Source organism: Wyeomyia smithii, chromosome 2, assembly GCF_029784165.1.
Source record: "Wyeomyia smithii strain HCP4-BCI-WySm-NY-G18 chromosome 2, ASM2978416v1, whole genome shotgun sequence".
NCBI lineage: Eukaryota > Metazoa > Arthropoda > Insecta > Diptera > Culicidae > Wyeomyia > Wyeomyia smithii.
In genome coordinates this window covers 27,972,049-27,995,608 of record NC_073695.1, presented here as the reverse complement: position 1 = coordinate 27,995,608, position 23,560 = coordinate 27,972,049, and the positions used below count along the sequence as shown (strand labels likewise).

At 35.6% G+C, this 23,560-nt stretch overlaps 1 protein-coding gene across 4 annotated transcripts in view; it reads left to right on the top strand.

The window, feature by feature from the left end:
* Nucleotides 1-23,175, top strand: part of LOC129722356 (calmodulin-binding transcription activator 1) — a 511,905-nt gene extending 488,730 nt beyond the window's left edge. For 3 of the 4 annotated variants that reach the window (XM_055675739.1, XM_055675738.1, XM_055675736.1), the window contains 2 exons: nt 36-110; nt 7,937-23,175. In XM_055675739.1, the coding sequence (XP_055531714.1) occupies nt 36-110; nt 7,937-8,066 (205 nt within the window). In that variant the 3' untranslated portion in view covers nt 8,067-23,175. Of the gene's footprint in view, nt 1-35; nt 111-7,779; nt 7,808-7,936 lie in introns of all 4 variants that reach the window. The other variant, XM_055675735.1, reaches the window with a different exon arrangement.
* Nucleotides 23,176-23,560: the final 385 nt, after the last annotated feature.

Here is a 23,560-nt window from a genome sequence, read left to right as displayed (position 1 = left end):
TAACCAAACCGGTTATTATTTTTTGTGTATTTTAGACGAACTTATTCGCAACGAACTCAGAATCAAGCCGCCAGGAAAATTCAGCAATTTATGAGACAATCGAAAAACAAGTGAGTACAGTTTAACTGGATTTAACTAAGTTGGAGTGAGAGTCCATTTATTAACGTAAAGCTTAAATAATATGTCTGAAATATTTGCTGTTCAAAATAATGCAGCGCAATCCATAGAATCTCGTTATTTCATTTATTAATAGAATTTGTGCTTTAACGTACTTTCTCTGCAAACTCACTCTAAACTTGAAATATTTCACTCGCATGCAATTTTCTCCGCTAAACTTCCGAGTTAACCGCAAAAAAATCCGAAAGATTTCAAACACATTGATTTTACCTTCCGAGTTGTGGATATCTAATAGGGTTAGGAAGGGCCTAATCAGTGGCACCTTTTGAGAAAACGGGCCTGAAATTTAGAAAAATTCACAGATGGAAAGACTTGCTTATTAATGTTATCAGACTTCTAAATCAGAAAGCTAGGTTTCGAATCTTGAGTTTGAAGTTTCTTCTACCGATTCTTATGTTAGGTTAGAACTTTTACTAAGTAACTTTTTTATACTTTGAATTTCGAGTCATAGGCTCCAACATTTGAATTCGGACTTCGTATTTCGGTCAAAGAATCAAACTGCGCGAATTTAATTTAGAAACTCGGATGTTTCAATTAGATATATTGAGTTCGGAATTCGGATTTTGCTTTTCAGTACTGAAGCTTAGACAATATCATATATCAAATAATTCGACTTGGGACTTGAGAATATCGCATTTGAGAAGAATTTTGGATTCCGAATTGACAATTTAAAGCTGAAAATCTGGTCTAGAAATTTCACCGATTGTCTAATTTAGGATCTCAGATTTCAAAATCTTTGAATCTTGTATTTAGAAAATTAAATTCAGACTTGAGCGTCTGTTTATGAATAATTTCTTCTTATAAAATGTTATGTTAATTATATCAGAATGAAGATTTTCATATCTTCAAGTTATGATGTGGACACATTTTTATTTCTGATTTTGGATCATGTGTGGTCGCATAGTCGTAGCTACTCTGTTTTGCGTGGGGGCAGAGAATTTTTATTTAAGAAAACGTTTTTTTTTTTCGTAGAGTAAGCAGTTTAAAGGCTATATGTGCTCGACAGAAAAAAAGTACCTTTAGTAGTGTCCCGGAAGAATTTTTGTTTTCCCGAAAATCCGGTTTTCCGGGTTCATATACAAAAAAAAACCTGCGAATTTGCGTATATTTAAAAGAAAGCAGGGATGTAAACTTTAGATTTTTTTTGCAGTGGCCAGCTAGCTTGTTGCTAAAAACCATGAAGGAAAAAAATCTGCAAATTTTGACTGACTTAAATGAGCAGGTTTACATTGTGTAATTGAGTTTTAGGTGACCAACTTTTTACGCAGGCTCAGACATTTTTACTCTAACTGAGTAAAAACTTCGTAAATTTACTTTGTACGCCAATGAGATGTATGAAAAATAAAAGACATTCGAATATCGTTTAACGGTAGGGTTCAAAAGTTTTGTTATCTCGAAGAAAGTCCCCATGCTAAATTTCAGCTCAATCGGACTTTGGGAACACGTGTGATCAATGTTTCAACTTTTTGACTAATGAAAAAAAAAGCACATCGATTTTTCTTATGCCAAACGCCTTGAAAATTCATGAAACGTCGAATGTATACGGTAGTTAATCGAAATTTTTTTTTTGGAAAAAATCAACTTTCTCGCGTTTAAAAATTTTTGAGCTGGGGCCAATGGAACAAATCGTTTAGCGGTAGAGCTGATAATTTTTTTTTTGAGAAGACGAAATTTTTGAGCCCTATCACTAAACGAAATTCGAAAAATCTATTTTTATTGGCACCCTAATACATAGCTTACGGCTGGGTATTTGTATTCGAGCTCGACGTGAAGACCGCTATTGATTAGCGAAACTGTGTATCTTCCACTTAATTCCTTCAAATGTTCAAATGTCTTGAGGGTGCGACCATGTGCGATTGAAAAACTAAGGACAGAAGAGAGTTTTTAAAAGTTCTACTCTGAAGCAACATTGAAGGAATAACAGCGTTAGAAATCCAGCTTCGAGAGTTGCCTCATTTAAAACCAATGTCAACCAACGATACTGAGATATTCTATTCACGAAAAAATACTGAGAAAATGGAGCGATTTAAGCGTCAGCTTGAATTCTAAATTTTACGTAGGCATTGTTTGATCAGTGTTTACCACCAGACCGGGTAGAGTGTGGAATGTCCGTAGTCCTGTCCGATTTTATTTCGGACCGAAACGGAACAGAGTTGTCCGGGCCAGGTAACGGACTAGGTTATGCTTCCGAGATGTGAAAAATTCCGGCCAAAATATATTGAACTGAACATGAACATGAATCACAAGAAGCAATAAAGATTTGAAAAAACTAGTATTGTGTATCTTTTTTTCCCACGATATGCCCAATCTAAGAAATCAAGAAGTGAGAAATAGATACTTCTGGGAAAACTGGTCCAATTTCACAGCCAAACTTGTTTTGCATTGTTCTAATGTAATCAAACATATAAAACTGTGATTGGTTATTTCTTAAAAATGACACTTTAAAAAACCGACATTTTCACTCCCAGACGCTGGACCAGACATCCGAAAGGGAAGTATGCGGATCGTCAGTTTCAACTTTGACGCGAATCAGGCTGGCTCACCAAAAGATTGAATAATTAATCCTCTTTGGCATATGAGCTCGACCAAGAAATTGACTGTTATCGTTAACATTTAAAAAATACTGAAGACTATTCAACAATGCTTATTGCTAATATTTCAGATTTTTCTTTTGGATTTTTTCATTTAATATCAATCACATACATGAGAAAATTGCGTGGTGGGGCAATGCAAACGCGTGAGGGGGCTAAACCCCCCCAGTAGCTACGGGCCTGGGTGGTCGAGATTTTAGATTCTAGACTTTGTTTACTTTGAATTGTAAACGTTGCATTCCGAAATGTGAATTTCTGATTACTAGCTTCGTCTGAGTTTCAGAAGCTCCGAAATTTTCATATTGAATTTTGTTCCAATAAGTTTCGCAATTATATTTTAAAATTTTATATTCAGAAACAAAATGATTCCTCGAAATTCAAAATTTTGTTTGTCAAAATTTTTACATCTTTTGCTTCGATTGCTTCGAATATTTAAATTCGATCTATTCGAAGTTTTCTTTCCCTGAATCTTATTTAGTTCCAATGGATCTAAAATGTAATCGTCTAGGTAAATATTTTTTTACAATAAGCCAAGACTGGAGGTCGATTGGTATAAGAGAAGAAATATACAACTGTCAACTGTGCCAACTTACTTACTTACTAACTTTATTTTTAAGGGCCGATTATCGATCCAATGCCGAATCCAGAATACGTCGCCATGTCACTCGGTCTTGGGCTGCTATCCTCCAATCTCCCCTAGCACCTATTTCGCAGGCATTCTCATTGACAAAACACATTAAACGAGTGCGGGGCCTACCTCGAAGTCGACAGTCTCTATCGTTATTTCTGCTAAATATAGTCTTCGCTTTTCGTTCTTCCTGCATTCTAACTACATGACTAGTCCACTGCAACCTGCCGTGTTTTATACGCTAGACTATATCCGCCGATTTGTACACCTGGTACCATGGGCGCCGACTTCATAAAACTATTGGGGGAGCAAAAAAATTTTTGAAAAAATCTGATTTATCTGATTCTAGAATAATATTGCCTTAAAGTTTTGCGTGCGATACGTCTTGACGTTAAGCAGGCCCGGATTTGAGGGGAGGGGGGGGGGTAATGCCCCGGGCCTCCCGATTGAAGGGGCTACCTAACCTTTTTTTTTGCTCGTCACCTTCCAGAACGTTACCTCTAAATGTTTCAAGAAAAGAGGAGCCTCACAAACAAATTTGCCCCGGGGCCCCCAGCTTCTAAATCCGGCCCTGACGTTAAGTAATTGGAATGGCAGTTTTGAAAGCAACTGTCGAAGAACACAGTTTTGCAAAATGGCATGAGGGTTTTTTTTCCTCATCTATATAGCATGAGGGTTGTGAAGTTTAAAAATAACAAATGAAACTCTCAGGAAAACCGAAAAAAGAGGTGCCAACTTTCTAGTATTATTTAGGGTCAAAATTATGCGTTGCCGTTCGGACAAAATATTGGGGGGGAAGGTGGGTTCAAAAAGTGTTGTACCCCCCAAAGTAGGCGCCTATGCCTGGTACACATTGGTACTCGCCAACAAAGGTCTCCGAAAACGGCCTCAGTCTGTGGAACAGAAAACGCGAGAGAATTTTGTGAACGGTGTTGAGAAGGGTTATGTCCCAATAATTACTACAGTACAGGCGAGGGTCTGTCTTGTAGATATGACATATGAGACCCTCCAACCAGTCCGAGGGTAGTTCTACATCGGACGACATACTCAGCGTGATCCCGTGTAAAGCACGATATAGCTGTTCGCTTCCGACTTTGAAGAGTTCGGCTGGAATGCCGTCCTTACCAGCTGCCTTGCAGTTCTTCAGCTCTTTCACTGCTCTCTTAACCTCGTCCATGGATGGACCATGGACTTCTCCCGCATTAGGTGCTGATAGTACTATGGATATGCCTCCACTGTTCTTTCAGGTTACCTTCAACGTGATCCTCGATCCGCTCATCTACCTTCTGCAGGTAGCCACTTTTCCAGTTGATAGCCGCTGAATGTTCAACTGTATCCTCCTTGTCGTTCTGGATATTAACACGTTGGGCAACCAAGCGCGAATCTTGGATACCAGCAACCTTCACATTCACTTCTGCAGCTCTCTAGCCAGGATACCTGCACGTCCCGGTTCGAGTAGAGTCTAAGTACCGAGTTTCCATTAATCGTTGTCCTTTTTCGTTCGCTTAGGTCAATGCCGATTATTCCATTCCGTATTTATATTTGGATTGTTCGTAGTATTTTATATTCGGTATGCTGCCTTACTGGGGCTGCGATACCTAGTCTCGCGACGAGGCTGCCGTCTTAGATATAGTTGGCGAGGCACCGCCTTTAGTGATTCTGCCGCTCGCACTGAATCAGACGCTGTTGTACGCCGTCCCTAACATGGGGAAACAGCCGCGTACGATCCCCCTTCTCAATCAGCATACGACCATAGTTTTCTGTATGCCCGAAGAGTACTGGGTTCTGAAATGTCACTGCGACATTCTTGCTGATTGTCTCTGTTTGGCTGTCCACGGGTTACGGATTGCTCATACAACACTACCTAGGACAGGAGTTGCTGGTCAGAGGTTGATGACCACAATGGGGTTCCAAGTGACACGTGGTCAGCCAGTATGTGCCAGTATGAGTGAGAGTTACGCTCAATAGGGCATTTGCACAGTGCATATGTATTAGTCATCTGTTGGGCAGGCAAAAGTGACAGCTCCATATGATTAACATGGACCGGCAAGAGCAATTTATTTCAAACAATTATTTTAGAATACTCAACACGAAAATCACGCAATGAAAACTTATTTCCACAAGCGAACATGTTTACTTATAACATAAAAAAATTCTTTTAAGTATTAAAAATCGTTATGCGGTGAAATTAGGAAATTTAGAAATTGTGTCCCAGGCTAACCGAACTGGCGCGAATATTAAACATTAAATTTACTGGAAAACATTACATTTTCCGTTGTTGCAGAATATATTACTGATAGAGACGTAAGTTGTAAATTGTATGAAGGTTTTAAAAAGTTTAGATGAATTAGTTCAGACCGGCATTTTGCCGGTTTATTGAAACGTTTTGTTCGGATTTTGTTTCGCTTTTGTTCGGATAAAACGTTGATCAATATTGATTATTTTACGTCCAACAAGTAGTAAATCCTGTTAACTTGTATTTCGCTTTCAATCTCATTAGATGATAATATCAAGAAATAAGATTAAAGACTGTTTTTCGCTGGACTCCGAAGATTCATGATTGCCAAAATATGCATACGTTCTAGAAATTTTTTTATTAAAATGAAATATAAAATGAAATATAAAAAATGAAAACTATCACTAATTGTGAATATTCGAAATTTTTTAGAGCAAAAATGATTAAAATCTGTCAAGTAATTGATGATTAAATCTTGTATCGCCACAACGGAAACAAATGGTAAACCTGCAATGTGTGCCCAACAGATGCTATGCATGTATGTGTAGCAAAAGCCCTATAAGAACTTCAACCGACATTAGGTTACTTCAAGAGTTCATCTGAGTTTTTCAAATGAATCCCCTTTTTGAGACATTTCAAAATAAAGTTAGGAAAATTTAAACTTATGAAAATATGCCGTTTTTGAAGGTTATTCCTGCTTCTTCACCAACATTTTTTCGAGTACAATCTTGCCGTGGTCTTTTGGGTTCTAAAATTCGAACTCTGCGCTTTCGACTTGGTGACTAATATTTATTTCATTCGAACTTGGCAAAGTTTTGAATTTTAGTTTTTAAAGATTTGGCTAGAAAATTTTTCGATCATGGATGATCAGATTGATTGATTATTGTCAAATACCTCATTTTGAGTTTCGGTTTCCAGATTTAGATGTTTTCCAAGTTTTATATTTCGGAATTTCAAGATTCCGATTTTGTCCTGCGTTCAATTAGATTCGATTACAGGTGATTATCGGATACGTGTATAAATACGGTCATCAAAGCATTAATGATGCAATTTATTGTTTTAGTTTTATTTCTGATGTTGAGTAACACGAGTAACTTCGGATTCCAGATTTTGTACTTTGTTGATCTTGAGTTTGGATGGCGTGTTCCGAAATGCAAACCTCTAAATGCTAACTTATGATTATGTGTGGTGTTTCGAAATTCGGAAAAAATATTTCAAATTGTATTTCGATCAAACTTCTAAATTTAGAAATTGTATTTCGGATTTCGGTCTCCCTAAGAGGTACAATTTGAAATTTTAGCTATTTGTTTTGACAGCCCATTTAGCAAACCGTTTTTCAAAATTAAATTTAGTTTTTTTAAGTTTCTTTATCGTGATTCCTAATTTTGATTATGAAAATACTACGGTGTTCTAATTGAACTTTTGAATTCCGGAATTTGAAGGTTTAGATTTTGTTATTTTTGGCATTTCTCTCAAGATCTTCGGATTCAAGATTTTAGGATTTGTTGGGGCTGGATTTTTGGATTACACAGTATTGTTTGTAGAATTTTAAAAATATTGAGAATATTGAATGATTATAGAATATTATAAATAATAAGAATTTCAGATTTATGAAATGAGACTATTAACCTGCGAATTTAGTTCTTACTATTGAACTCTCAGATCCTGTTTTGAAATCTCGAAATGTTGCCAATTACTAATATTTTTTTAGTTCTTAGCATTTTGGACTTCAAATGATTGGATTTTTGGTTTCCAGTTCTCAAACTAAAATTCTAAATTCCGGATATAAAATAATTATATTTATTTATCGAACGACTGCATAGAGACTCCAACATTTGATTAGAAATATGCAGTTCTTAACTTAGAAATTGGGCTTTTTAGTATTTTTCATTTGAATCTTCGGGTATCGGACATCAGATAAATGAGAAGTTTGTGATAGGCAAATTTACGTTGTGGGTTCTTTCAAAAACATAGTTATCATTTTATAACTATATAAAAAATTTACTGACACTAAAAAAGGAACATATACTTCTGTTTTGAAAGATCTTTTACGACCGTTTCTCTTTTTTCTTGTGAAAAGTAAGATATAAAAGTAAATACAACCTTCTAACACTGTGCTAATATTTCTCCAATGCTAACATTAAAAGTACTTGGGATGAGCAAATGACGATTGTGGTAAGAAACTTTTCAATCTCTACTGTTATATTAGGCATTTCTAGTTTTGATCTCAAAGTAGACGTCTGATTAATAGATAAAAATATAACACTGAAATAACAATCATTTTCTCTGGTCTCCCCATCACAGGCTGCAGAGAGAACGAGCCGAAAAAGAGAGGCAGGTCCACCAACGCAGGGCGGAGTACCTCCAAAACTTGCAGTATCACGTGGCAGCAGCGGCCGCACCGGCACCAGCGCCTACTAACGAACCCCGCTGAGCCGGAAGGCAACCGCCCGAGCGAGGCGCAGCACGAATGCATCTTGATAATCATCAGCAGGGGAGGTGGAAAAAGCTGGCGTTGGTGTTGCTGAGGCCCCGTTTGAAAGTGATAAAAGTGGAAACTTGCTTAATTTTGTGAATTTTTTGCTGTAGTTTTCCGTTTAGTGAAAATTGAAATTTTGTTGCATAGTACGTTGATAAACCAATCTGGTTGATTTTTTTGGTAGAAATAATTTGGGCTTAGCCCATCGTCATTTGAATGCAATGAATAATTTCATGGTTTACGGTATTCGTATGAAAACTTGCTTGCAAGTTTTAGTTGTCGAGCAAAGATGCACTTGCGTGCAATTTTTATTTATAACCTATCAAGTTATTTAGAAATACAACAAAGCAGAGTTTAAATGTGCAATATTACGAATAACGGAGAGTTGGAGTCGGAAAAAAACATAAAACGGGAAATTTGTTACGAAGGGAATGTTGATTGATAATCAGATACCTGACTCTTTACCATATACGAACGAGAAGTAAAAACTAGCTGAATGAACATAAGCAAATTGTGATTGAAGATTTTTGTTTTTCATTTTACGTAACTAAATCGTACTTCTTAGAGCTCTGATGTAAATCAAACCTTTAGATAGAGTAGAAGTTGCAACAAACCAGAGAGAGAGACAAAGTAAATTTACTGAGGCAGAATTTTGCAAATAAACAAGAAAAAAAAATATTTTTATTAATAGTTGAGAAGGTGAAATAATATTTATAGAAAGATACTTTATTATTGTAAACATAGAAGGTTTAATATCAGAGGAGAATAGAAACAAACCGAGATACTTATTTAGTCGCATCAAGTGTAGAAATGAGCATCAGTAGCGATTGCATCATCGTGGAATGATGGTCGGAAGCAAAACAAAAACAACAACAAAAAAGATGCGGGCACCGATCGAATCACGACTGTTGATAATAATAATAATAATGAAAACAAAAAAAAAGTTAAAGCTTTCCAACCGTTGCCGTAGTTTGTTGCTGTAGGCCTCGCAGCACTTATGGCGTTTTTTGTTGTTATTGATCAGCAAGGTGTGCAAAAGGCGTTAATGATTTTCTATTTCAGTTAACTTTTTAATTTATTCACAATTCAGTCCACAGCCGACAATTGGTGCTGTGTAGTGGACTTGTACATAAACAAACAGTGTAACTGGCAACAGTTGTCACTGGAAAACGGATTTTAGGGGAATGGCGGTTCATTTTTACTTTACTATTTGACTGTTACTTATGTTGTTCTTGTAAAAGTATATAAACTCTAGGTTGAAAACAAATGGAACTATTGTAAAAAAGAAGATTATACAGTAAAGACTATTTATCACTTCGTAGGTTAAACATTTATCGAGATAACGAGAAACAAAAAAAAATTGATAGCTTGGATTGTTGATTCGCTTCACGGAAGCTAAGAATCATGAAAGCATTCATACACACCTACACTTATCACACTAATTTATTTACTAGAAGACGTGCGTCCATCTTATGACTTTGAAGACTTGTAAAAGAATTAAAACTATAGGGCAAAATCATACGCAAAAGTTCATACATATTTCTATGAAGCAAAACATTTACTAAATCTATTTTACTCTAAACACTTACAAAAAACCGATTAAACTGCGCATCTGCAACTTTAGAACTTTGATAGATGAAAATGATAGGTCGAACGCATATTTGGGGAAACTTCTACTTTACTAAACCTCAACCCAAACAAAAAAAACGCATAATTTTTAAAGAAAATTTTCCAACTTAAAAGTAATGAATTTCGTATAGAGGAAGGTAAAGATAAAACTCATTTAATCCAAACATCTTCGCATTCGCATTACCTAATAGTTACGGTTAGTTAAAAAAAAGCAACAGTGATTGTAAAATCAGTAAACTAATGGCCATTTTTCGAAATAATATTTGCTATCATACAATACCAGCAAACATTGCATGAGATAATCTAGAATAGAGTGAAGAGCATGCTGCAGAAAATGCAAAAAAGTGAGAAAGCAATCGCGAACAAAAAAAAAATTTAAATCATCTTACGTTGGTCACGATTTCCCTCTTAACACTACAGACTTACTACACATACACAGTTGCATAATGATAAGCTTCTATACCGAGACTTTTTGAAAGCAATCTCCTGTAACAAAATAAAGAAGAAAAAAACGAAACAAACACACATCTAGCCTAAAAACAAATGGATATCAACTATTAAGACATTCGGTTTCATCCCTCGAAAAAAGAGAAGTGAGAATGCCGATTGCACGTTTCTAGTTTCTAGTTCTAAAAGCCAGGGAAGAAAACCGTTCGTTTTCTAGTACTAACTTTTTCACTATGGTGCACTTGATAAAAAAAAAAACGAACAAATGTTGAAATGAAACATGGTCGGAAAGGATGAAAGCTTTAATACCTAACCTAGCAAACAAAACAAAAAAAGAAAACTTAAACTCTCTCTTTCTCTCTCGTATTACGAGCCCATTTACTGAGACAAAAATAAACACAGATTTCCAACACTTTCCACTCTTAATTCCACTTACTTAAAACGGTTAAACAGATTTCCAGTTGATCCTTCCGGCCGTCGGAATAATAACAGTCATGACACCAGCCAGCCAGTTTGCCCGACTTCACTGCGTGTTTTGTGTTTTGTTTCGCAAAGAAAAAAAAAAAACAAAAGAAAATCAATCGTTGTTGCAGTTCCGGGGTTCCATGTGGCACTTGCGCCCATACTGACCCCGAAAAAAGAAAACAGATCTAATTTCTTCCACAATGTTATACCTCTACTCTAGCGATAACAGAAGTAGGGACACTTGCGGGTCTGTGCGTAATCTACTACATCTGTATAGAGGATATTCTTGGTAGGGTTAAATGCCGCGAGCGACGCGTTTCATGTAGTTTTTTTACACGCATTATAATTATTCTATACACTTGTTGTCTTCTGCCTAATTGGTTGTGCTCTTTACGTTTAGGTTGTAGAAAATATTCTTAGGTGCGCTTTCTGCACTCGATTTTCTGTTCAATTGTAATTATTGATTGATTGATCAATTGATAGGCAGAACCGATTTCTGTTATTTGTTATTGTTTATACAGTTTATCGTACGGTCGAAGATTGACCACAAATTCGTATGTAATCTATTGCTGCTGGAATAATAAAGCGCATGATTGCTGAATTTTGATTATTTTAAGAGCTGCCTTTTTCTTGTAGTTTAAGCCGCGGTTGCTAACAGGAATGATACGAGTTTTTTTAGGTTGAAGCATCGTGAAAAGATTTATCACATCCATAATTAGCTTTGAACCAAGTTAGACTACTTTCTGGTTGTTATTCGGTGTGAGTCAGCATCAACAAAACTTACAAGAATCGTAGAATTTTACCGTTCATCCTACACATTTTTGATCTATCATTAATTCTCCCTTGGTCGATGATCTTTCGGATAGAGGTTCAGTCTACCGCCTGCAAAACTTGATATTTGTGCTATATTTGGTGCCACCTAAACCAGTTCGGCAGAGCGTGGTGATATTTTAGTATCGCATCTGTTGGTAAAAGGTGTAAACCCGGATGCTTGTGTTGAGATCCATCAGTATTAGTAGAAGAAGCTGATCGCGAAATTCTAATCATTAAAATCGAAGTTCGAGCTACCTTTCACACGACACATAAGCAATTTAGTTATTTTTATTTTGTTCTTGACTATTTCTTCAACATGATAGTGTCACCCGACGAACATCACACTCAGGTTTAAGTATTCGAAATCGTCTTTCAAAATTGTATTCTTCCTTCTCTTCTTTCTATCTTGAATAGCTGCAGTTTTTCCAACTTATCTTGAGCACCTTTTTTTTTGGTTTTCGGTTACCAGACCAGTGAAGCGTAGGTAATTCTGTGTGTTACAATAGACGAATAAATCCAATAGATCATTTTCGGGTTTGTTCCATCTGCTTACCAAAAGTTTTATTACATATTCATAAAGTAATTGTAGTTAATTATTGGCTTCTTTAGATGTGTATTCTAGTTTAACTATTGGCCGCAGCAGAAGGAATATTACCCCTGCTTTTAATGCTTTTACACTTATGTAAGAGCTTCCAAAGTTTGTTGGTTTTTATCTTTTCAATAACATCTTATTAATCCATTAATAATACAATAGTCGAAACCACGTTTCTTCATTGCAGCAGTCATTGAGTCATGACGTGAATTGTAAAAGGCTCCTTCTATATCGAGAAGATCCGACAGTGAAATTTCTTTTGCTGCAAAAGATTTCACTAGTTTTGTAACTATAGTATTGAGTGCTGTTTGTTGGGGTTTGAACCACTGCGACCAATATTTTGCCCTATTGTGGTATACCCATTACGCAGTCCCAAAAAATCGATGTTAAAAAAGTACAGGTGCTCAGCCCTAAATTGAAAGATAATATTATTTATAGCATTTTTGTAGAACATTTCGACTTTCTGAAAAATCGTTTTCAGGTTGCTTATTCATTCCCCGCATAATCAATAACAATAAACGGATGATAATCCATATGATACCCCATACAGTCGGGACTATATCTCGAACTAGTTGTTAGGCACGTTTTATGGTTATTGATTATGCGGGTTACGAATACTGCTCTATGCTGTTTTTCATAATTCATCGCATCCAAGATGGCGGACTTTTCCTTTAGCCGTCTTCAAAAGGTTCTGCACAGACGCTCTTTCAACGGAAATGGCCACTTTAATCCAATCTTTTTTTTTGAATTTTTCCACTGTATCGGCTGCTCGGACACGTTTGCTGAGGGTTGCCTTCACTAATGCCCAAAATGTCTCAATTGGGCGTATTTCCGAGCAATTTGACGGATTCATGTGCTTTGGCACAAAAATGACTTCGTTGTCTTCAAACGCGTAACGTAGTCGCAGAGTCCGCTTTGTCATGCGGATGGTCGAATGGGTTCGAATCTTAGTAGAACTAGGCCATCCGATGTCAAAGAAAAAGGACTTTGAGCATGGCTTTATTCTCAGGCTCCCCACCAGTTACCCTTCCTTTACGCTGGAATCTACAATACCTTTGCGTGACTTCCTCTTAACAAAAAAATAAGTCCCTTTTATCAATAAAACTGGCCAGAAGGACGCACGACGAAACTTCTCCAGGGAATTATAATTGGAGATATTTGGCAAGAGGAATGAGTGTCGGTATAGTAGAACAGTAAGCGTGTAAGGAAGAGTATCACATTACACACAAGCACTGATGAACAATAATAATAAGTATGCCACTTCCCAATAGCGGTATTGCTATTAACAGAAGTGCGGGATACAGCAGACAACCGGGCATATCTCACAATATATCTACGATTCTGGTCGCAGTGAGAAAGTCCATACAGGAAAAAAAAAAAACACTTCTGAGTGGGTGCATAGTTACAGCATGTCAAATCAAGCCAAAACACTACTGAGCCTGTATGTTGACGTATCATGGGCAGCAATCTCTTTTGCAGGCATTCTTTATTGTATATGTCAGTATTCATAGTGGTGCTTATTACGGGAGTCACTTCACGGTGAAATATATTTCACTCTCACGCTCACTCCCCTTTTTTAGACCTATTCCCGATTCCACCTCGAGTGAGGTGACAAAAATCACCTCCGTGGAGTGAGATTGACAGTGAAGTGAAATTGAGAATAGGACAGGTGGAATGAGATTGTTTCCCAGCTCAAAAATCTCTAAGTCCCAGAAAGTCATTTTTTCCGTTTTTTTAGATAACCACAGATCTTGACGTGTTCTGCATTTCTAAAACATTCGGCATAAAAAAAAATGTTTTTTCGGTATCGAAAATTTCCTAAACTAGTATGCATTTTTTTCATCGGGCAAAAAAATGAAAATTTGACCGCTTTAAGGCACGGATCAAATTCTGATTCGTTTCGTTACTGAAGAATAAATCCAATATTTACCATTAGATCACAAATCAATCAAATTCAAGACTTATGGCATCTTCGTGGAATCATTTAACCGTTCAAAATGGTCGTGAAATAATTCACGCGAATCGTCGCTTTTTCCGTTCTCACTTCACTGATATGACACTCATAATAACCCAGATTCCGCGGCAGATGTCACTTTGCGACGTTTTTCTCAATTACGTGAGTCCCGTAATAGGGTTTTGTTCACTTCACTCTGATTTCACCGTGAAGTGATCCCCGTAATAAGGACCAGTATCAGTTGTGATGATGCGCCATTTTTTCAGTGTGCCCATACTTTCTGGTGCGGTCTATAGTGGATTGATTACAAAAGACAGCATAGGTTGCTTTAGATCTCACTATTACCGTATAAACCCAGTGCACAGTGGTTCAGGAATGCAATCTAGCGGAACAAAATGAATAACTCCGGATCGTGTTGGTTTCTTGAGATAGTGTTTTCAACAATGTTCATGAGAAGAATCAAGGAATATTTTTGTATGAAAATATTTGAACTAAACGTGAATCAAACTAGTACTAAATTTTTTTCCTACATTTTTGCAATTTAGAAGGATGGTTTACAAAATTGTTTATTAGCCAATAATATGAAAGTCTTTCAAAGTCACAACTCTTCAAGAAGCCATAGTGTATGAGATATTGATTTTTGTTGTTGTAAGTGTACTAACAAACTCTATGAGTTTCTAGTTATAAATCTTTTAAACTTTGAACTTTGCCGCAGAAATAGGGTGGCTATGTAGTTTTTGAGATATTTAAAAAACGAAAATTTTTATCGTTTTTTTGAATGTCATATCTCAATTAGCGCACTAAAGCGCAACCTGAAACTCTCACGGCGGAAAAAATATTAAACTAGGTGTATGTAGACAAAGATTCAGCTCAGAACTCCTTGGAGATTCTACTCTATGAGAAATTTGGTAAAACTCTACTAACTTAAAAAATGCTATTTTGTTTCGAATGCTATGCCGAATATCTTCGGAGATGTTCAAGAGAATTGAATATGAACTCTTTTGGTCTCAAAATATTCAGTTCAATATTTAAAATGAACTATTCAAGTCTTGTGAGATTATTTTTTTTTAATAGGGGGATTTGTTAGTAGCTTAAGTATTTATGATAAATATTAGTAAATAATGAGTATGTGTGTCCAATCACAAATGGTGACTTCTCTACACTGTTGGTAATTTGTAATTTTAATTGTTAGGATTTGTTTGCTTTAGCAATTAGGACTTATCATTCGTAGGGATTTAAACCTACTTGTCAAGAGAGGAAAGTAAACTTACAACTAACTTAAATGCTAACTTATTGGCTATAAAGAGAGCTTATCGTAGCAATTGAGGATTGCAACGATTTTTGTCGAAAATTGTTAATAATTTTATTTGACATAGCTTCTAATGGTTCAACACCAGTAAGTCTATGTAATTCGAGTGTACCAAACCAAGGAGGACGCTTCAAAATCATTTTCAGAATTTTATTCTGAATCCTTTGGAGCGTTTTTTTCCTTCTTGAACAGCAACTTGACCAGATCAGTACAGCATAAAGCATTGCTGGTCTAAAAATTTGTTTGTAAATCAAAAGATTGTTCTTCAAACAAAGTTTAGAATTCCTGTTAGTGAGAGGATATAAACATCTCGTATATTTGATGCACTTGGCTTGTATACTCTCAATGTGCTCTTTGAAAATAAGTTTTTTATCGTAAATTAGTCCCAAGTACTTAGCCTTGTCAGACCAACTTAAAATAAGATGATTTTTTTTCAAACAGGATACATTTCAACCCTCTAGTGCCCAGTGTCGCCTTTAGACACAAATAAAAAACGCATATTTTCCGATGAAAATCACTTAAAACTTTGAGTAGAATTGAGGTATTCACGATGTCAGCATTGCAAATTGTTTTTCTTAGAAAGTCCTAAAAGTTGTTCAAAGACAGTTTTAAGATGAAAATTGAAATAAAAAAGTTAGAGCGCAAAATGTTGTTTTTCAATATATCGGTTGTTTTTAAAGATAGAGAAAAACTTTTGCCCCAAAGCTATTTAAAAAAATAGAGCTATAACATTGTAAAACAAATCTTTCTTTTATCTACAAAGATAAAAAATATTTCATCGAAATTTTGAGCCACCCTAAGTTTTGATAATTTTTCAATAAGCATTTTATCACATGTAATAACATTGTAAATAAAAGTATTACTCTAAAATATAGCTATAGAGCTCTAGACCCGAATTCCCCCCTAAATTTAGTTTCTTGACCATTGTGCATTGTAACGAACATCCATTTGATCAGTTTTTCAATACGGCCCCCAAAAACGAACGGGTTACTTGTCACTTTTGTATTAAAATGGTGCTTACGTCACTGTGTTTTCTTGATTTTATGCAACGTGCGAATAAGTAACAACTAAAAGTAGGATACCAAAAGATGGGTCTTCGAATAACGAACAAATTGGCATAAACACCTCATATTCGAAAAAATGGCATTTCCGTTACTTTGTTATCTCACGGCAGACCAGATCTTGACGTTTTTTGCATTTCTAAGGAATTTGGAATAAAAAATATTAATCTTTTTCTAACGGTTAAAAGTTGAAACTTTGACCGCTTTGAGGCACGAATCGAATTTTGATTCGTATTGTTACTGAAAAATAAATCCAATATTTATCAGTAGATCACAAACCAATCAATTTGCAACACTTATCTCATGTTCGTGGAATCATTTCACTGTTCAACATGGTCTTGAAATAATTTCACGCGAAGCGTCTCTTATTCCGTTTTCACCTCAGTGATACGACACGCATAATAACCCAGATTTCACGACAGATGTCACTTAGGTGAGTCCAGTAATAGGGCTTTATCCACTTTACTCTGCTTTCACCGTGAAGTGACTCCCGTAATAAGCACCATTATCAATGTCATATCACCGAAGAGCAAACGGAAAAAGAGGCGTTTCTAGTAAAATTATTTCACGGTCATTTTGAACGTTGAAATGAAAGGTTGAAAACTCGATTGATTCGTGGTCTATTGATAATAAATATTGAATTTATCGTTTATTAACAAGATGAACCAGAAACAGAATAATTTTCTGAAAATCGATTTTTCTAATTTCGTTCAGTGGTAGCACTCGAAAGTTCGGCTTCTCGAGTCCCAATGCAAAATTTTAGCTCATTTTAGCTTTTGATAATGCACAGGTACTAGTTTATGAAATTGTCGAGATCCAATTTGTTTTTGGTTGCAAATATCGTAGAAATGCATAAAAAGTTAAGATCTGGTGTTATCCAGAAAAGATTTTTTTTGAAAAAAAAAAATTGTAAGCTGGGGCCAATGTAAAAATACCTTCGAATTTCGTTTAGTGGTAGTGCCAAAAATTTTCGTGTTCGCGAAAAAAAATCATTGGCTCAATCGGACTTAGGGAAGTGCTTAAGGGGTTATATACCTTTTTGGTCGAGAAAAATGAGGGAAGTTTGAATTTAGTTTTCAGTGCATAGCACCATTTTTATTGCATCAAAGTGATATTTTTCTGAAAGCACAATTTGTCAACAACAAAAAAATACGTTTGATTTTGAGATATACTAATTATTACTGGAGTAATGCTCGTTTCTCCGAAACGCTTTTTTTTCCCAGAGGCTTGCGGTGATACTGATAGAGACTCAGTGGGTCAACTAAATTCAAAAAAAACTCATATTATTTCATTAGTTTAGAAGTGTGTCGTGTCCTTGAACGATCGCTATAATGAGTACATATTTTGTTTTCAGTGAAAACTGGAACATTTTTCCCAAAAGAGCACGTTTTGAGCGCTAAAAATTGCATTGAACATTTTTTGTGGCCAAATGTAACTGTATGTTTCAAAAAACGATCGTGCAAGGAGCGGCGAATTTAATAACGAAAATTTAGAAAAAAAAAGATGAAGAAAATCGGTTCAGTAGTTTTCCCGCAATCAGGATCACGGAAAAGTCATTTTTCGAAAAACACTATTCCGAGATAATCGCGTTTAAAGTTTCAAGTTTAGCTTATGTGGCCGTAGCGAGGCGTGTTGCAAATCGCTCTAACTTTCTCCCTTTTGCTTACATCTTTATGAAAATTTGTAAAACTGTTCTCAAGATGTTGTAGTTCAAGATAATGCAATAAAAAAAATTTCAATTTTTCGAAATCTAAAAAGGTATATAACCCCTTAAGTGATTTCACTTTACCTAATAAATGGTTCATGCAATTGTCGCTACCAATTTTTTTTTTATGTCAAATGTCTTATATACCTAGAAATGCATAAAACGTCGAGATTTGGTGTTATCTCGAAAACAAAAATGTTCGAAAAAAATCGACCTTCTGGGACTTTTTAAGCTGAGAAAGTCATTTCACTTGTCCTATTCTCGTTTTCACCTCACTTACATAGCTTATTTTGGTCACCTCACTTTAGGTGGATTAGGGAAAAGGTTTCACAAAGTGAAGTGAGCGTGAGAGTGAAAAATATTGCACCGTGAAGTGACTCCCGTAATAAGCACCAAACTCGATTTTATGTTTGCAGGATCTCAAATTCATTTTTTTTTTTTAATATTTTTAATGAGAGGTTAGATAATTTCCTAGAATCCATTCATAGATATTTTTTTCTATCTCTCATCATTACTGAGATATATCGAATTGAAAATAAAAATCACAGGGGTTCTGTGCAGAGCCACGACCGCAAGTTTGATTTGTGGTTCTACAAAAGGTTGTTTTTACATTAGTTGTATTAAATATGTTCAAAATTTTGTGCAATGTGTAAATACGACATCTGAACAGGAATGGAACAAACACTATGCAGCGTAAACAAGTTTCAGTGCCCGCAGATTAGAATAACATTTTATTTTTAACTATAGCGCAAAATGAGAAAGTTTTGAATCTTAAATTCTTTTGTCCTAAAAAGGACAGTTTGTTGCTAAATTCACTATTTTATTGTACCTCTGTACCAGGGGGAATTACGGTGAATTAATATATGACGAAGGCTCTAAGGACTGTCCTACTCGCTGTCCAGGACTAATGTGTCTATTTTAGGCTGAACTTTTGTACAGGGCCAAATAGTATATTCCCCATTTACTAGGTCTATAATTCTCAACTATCACAGATTTCAAGATTTAAAAGTATTATCGTGAAAATGGTAATGGCTCATATTACCTCGGGGTGGTAAGTATTTCTTGCGTAAAATTTTCCGGGAAATACAATGAAATTGTCAAATTCAATATTAAAATGGCTAAACTTCAAAATATACAAAGCAAACAAACTTTTCCACGCAGTTGTAACAAAAAGTGGAAAATATTTCGAAAGTTAGGAAGAAAAAGAATGAGCTTTTGACAATGTACATAAGTTTTATGTCCATACACACCATGGTCCATGGAAGCACACAGGTTCGGAAACTGTTCAATTGAATGGATTGTTGAAACTAAACGGAAAATATTTGCGCATCTTGGAAACTCGTCGCCTAAAGTAATGGCTGTTAAATGCTGTCCTCAAGAGGGAGTTATTTCTTCACTACTATAGTCCTTAGTTGTGAACGATCTGTTGAAAACTTACATTCACTAGGGTTTGAAGTAATCGGATTTCCGGATGACGTGGTTCTTATAGTCCGGGGTAAACTCGATGACGTTATCTCAGAACGAATGCAATTATTTTTAAACTTTACTTTCTCGAGGTGTAGAAGAGATGAACTAATTACAAATCCCTTCAAGACACTTGTACGATTTACAAAAAGATGATCATAACACTAATCCTGAAATTTCTAATTTGAAACAGAGTTCTGTTGATATTTTTCATGGGAGTTAAATATCTTAAAGTAAATCTGGATTGTGAGCTGTTCTGAAATACACACGAAAGGCAGTCATTAACAAGGCTAATACTTACTCGGCTATTGTAAAACCCAGAATAACATATGTAGCTTTGATGTGGTGGCTGGAAACTAAAAAAAAAAACAACTCAATTCTAGTTCGAAAGTTGCGAAGGCTTGCTACTATTCCTAGTACAGGGGCAATCCTTCTAAAACCCTAGAAGTTCTCCTCAGTCTATTGTTCGACTGGATGTGGTTAACGTGAATCGGAACAGACCCGAGCATGGGAAGAACCGATGGCTTCTTCCTGTATACTACCACATTTCGGGAATGCTTCATAAAACATCATTAATGTTTCAACTAACCTGTAATTATTTATTTTGAATCTGCTGAACCAACTAGATAATCTAATTTTATTAGTTTGCACATTTGGTTTTTCCGTGAAATCTTTAAAATGTTTTTATCTTGCAATTTTTCACATCACTATTTTTTCTCCCTCACTGTTGTTCATATTTTCGTGCCGGTAGCGACTAGACTCACCAATGTCGGCACGTAAGAGTCGTGTAAACATTCAAACTAAGTATACTTTTCTTTCTACACTAATAAACAGCGCGATCCTAACTAATTTCTGCGAAAATTCGGCCGAAATGGACTAAAACTTGCCTCTAAAGTGTAGCGTCAACTGTGTGTGACAATTTTGCGCTCGTGATGACAGCACTGCCAGCAGCAGGCTGCGCTAGCATATAGAAATGTTGAAATTGTCATGACTCTGATGAATTTTATGGCATCAAAAATATTAAAAATTTGGTAACCATGTACGTTCAACAATGATAAAATAATAAATGCTTAGATTCCGTCCCGTTTCAAGTTTAGGCTTGAAAATAACAACTTTCGCTTCTGTTGCATCTAAAATGGAAGTGCTCATCATTCGTTGTACGGAAGCCCAGCAATTTTCACAAAACGATGCAAATTCTTCAATAAGGTACTTCTAGAACCTCAGAAATATGAGTTAGTTTTCCAAACAATGTTTTGAATATTATTCGCTGCATGTTGTCCTCATGTATGACCATATTTCATTTTGAACACTCCCCTCCATACATAGGCCAGAAGAGGAGGCGAGTGGCGAATTACTCGTCTGACCAATTTTGATATTGCAGATGGCGAGTCAGCTGGTCACTCGCGTTCCCTAATACACAGTTTGGTTTATATTCGTGTATCATTCCTGACAGCACCCAACGTAACGGGTTTTGTTTATTAAATTTCATTCTTTCAAATTTACAATCATAGAACCAAAACTCACACTAACGCGAAGTAAGCACTAGCAGAGGTTAGCACAGCTCGGGAAAAGAAACAATTAATCCGAAATAAACGTCCAAAAAACTTTTTCTATGATTAACTTAGAACTAGATATTATCATAGGAGAAAAAAAAACAAAAATCTAGTAGAGAACATAGTAGAGTAGTGGAAAACTCTAGTCGGTTAGAAGCAATTCAACAATAAGCCGCTAAAAACAACACAACTAACCCTGATGATTACGAAAAAAAACATGAACCTGTACATGCAAAGATTTCACAGTCTGCAGATAGTAGTTTAGCTAGCTAGTTTGTAGAGTTGTCACTTTGTCAGGGGCTCCGAACTTTTAGCATAATGAAAAAAACCGAAAGAGAGCTCTTCATACGGGCTCGAGTACATAAAATTTGCACACATATTTTGTCACACCAACCAGAAATGGTTGAATAATAATCTACAATCCTGCAGAGCAAAAAAATCGCATTGAAATTCTACACCTCAATCTACTTTGGCTGCAGTAAAATAGAGACTTACAGTAGATATAAGCTTTAACAGTTAAGATGTGAAATATCTTTGGGTTCAGCTGTTTATGTTAAGGTTAAGGCCATAATAAAGCTAACAAACACCAAAACAACGTGCATGTTTCTCAGTTCTAATAACAGCGTTAATACAACAGGAGAGAAATTTGAAAAGTCTGATTTTTTGTTTCATTGATTTCATCACAATGCTGAGTGACAGTTTATCGAAAGTTTAGTTTTGATTTAACGTTTAAGTTTTGGTCAATGATCCGACTACAAAAAGTGCAATAAACTTAGCTCTGCATACTTTATCGAGTGCGATGGTAGCAAAAAATCTAGGGTTAGAACTTGGAATAGATAGATTTTCTCCATTTGCAAAAACAAAAACCGAGAAAAACGCGCACTAAGCAAAAATAAGGTTGTTTAAAAGTTTAAAACAAAACATTGAATCTTTCGCATTATCGCTTTACTTGCAATCGGGTGACGATTATACTGCTTACTACATCACTCAAAACTACACAGCCAAACACCATACCAAAACGGAATATTTCACTCTGTACATAGCAAGTGCCGAATCGAGAAGGTGTCATGCAGGAAAAAATAAAAACTGAAGTACCTAAGTCCAGCTAGGATGGACATTCGATCACTAAAAAAGAAGATAAACAAACGTAGAGCATCCACTTTGCGGAAATACAAACCGAACACCTTAACTGACAGTATTCAAAATCTAATTCGAAATTTATCACTAACAAAAAAGTGAAAAAACACCAACAAAAAACCAAATGCTTAAAAACGCAAATTTATTAAATCCGACTAATAAAAAAACCCCAAGTCAATCAATACCGTTCTGGCCTCACCCGGCAACTGACTGTACTGTAAATATAAACAAACCAAACTTCTGTCGATTCGGTGAATCCACTTGAATTTTGTTCTAACCACTTGTTAACTATTGTTTAAGAATTTTTCCATCACAAACAAAATAGTACGATGATGGAGTGAAAAGTAACACACACTTTCAGACATGTTCTACGGTAATAAAAATAAAGAAGAAAAAAAACACAACAACTAAGCCGTTTTGACTTTCGCTATTCATTATTCTCTAATAATAGTGCAACACATTGTAGAGTGTAGAACGAGGCGAACAAAAAAAAAAAAAACAGTAGGCGTCGGTTTTCGACAGTATTTGTAGTTGAAGGATAGCCTATCCTATCATGGCAACGACGACGGAAACATTGGAAAAATTTTTCTTTATCTACACTACCTAATTGCGAAGGAGAAAAAAAACCTATTAATAATTCTACTACTAATACTACCAGCTCTTCAAACTCCTAAAAAACCGGCATTATTTACCAATAAATAATATTTGATGGCGAACAGAACACGAAAGCAGCAGCAATAAGAGGCAAACAGAATGCATAGCAAAGCGAGAAGAAAATTAACAAAAAAGAGGAATATTCTTATAATTAATTTACGACAAAAAAAAAGTTCTATTATATTGTAGCTATCTTTGAAAGTAAATATTATATTATATTGTACTTATAAAAAAAAAACAGTTTAACAATTTCTGAAATAAAGAGAAAATTAATTCGATTATATGTGTTTTTCACTCAACCTGGTAGACAACCGAGGATCCAGCTTTCCACGAGTAGTAATGGCAGATGGATTTGATATTCGATATAGGTTGGTAAACTACTGTTCTCGAGTCCGTGATCGAACATTTTTATAAATGTTTGCGTACGGGAACATTTTTTCCAAAAACTCAGTCCAAAAATTTGTGCCTAAGAGATATTAATCATTTCCGGCTAGTGATGCCAGATGGCATCACATGACATTTAAACTTTGATTTGAGTTTAACAATTATACTTGAAAATTTGCACGTTGGAACTATTCAGTATCGTTAGAGAACAGATTGACCTATAATATGCAATACAATCTGTGTCAATTGTGCATATGGTTGATTAGTAATATGAGTTAAAAG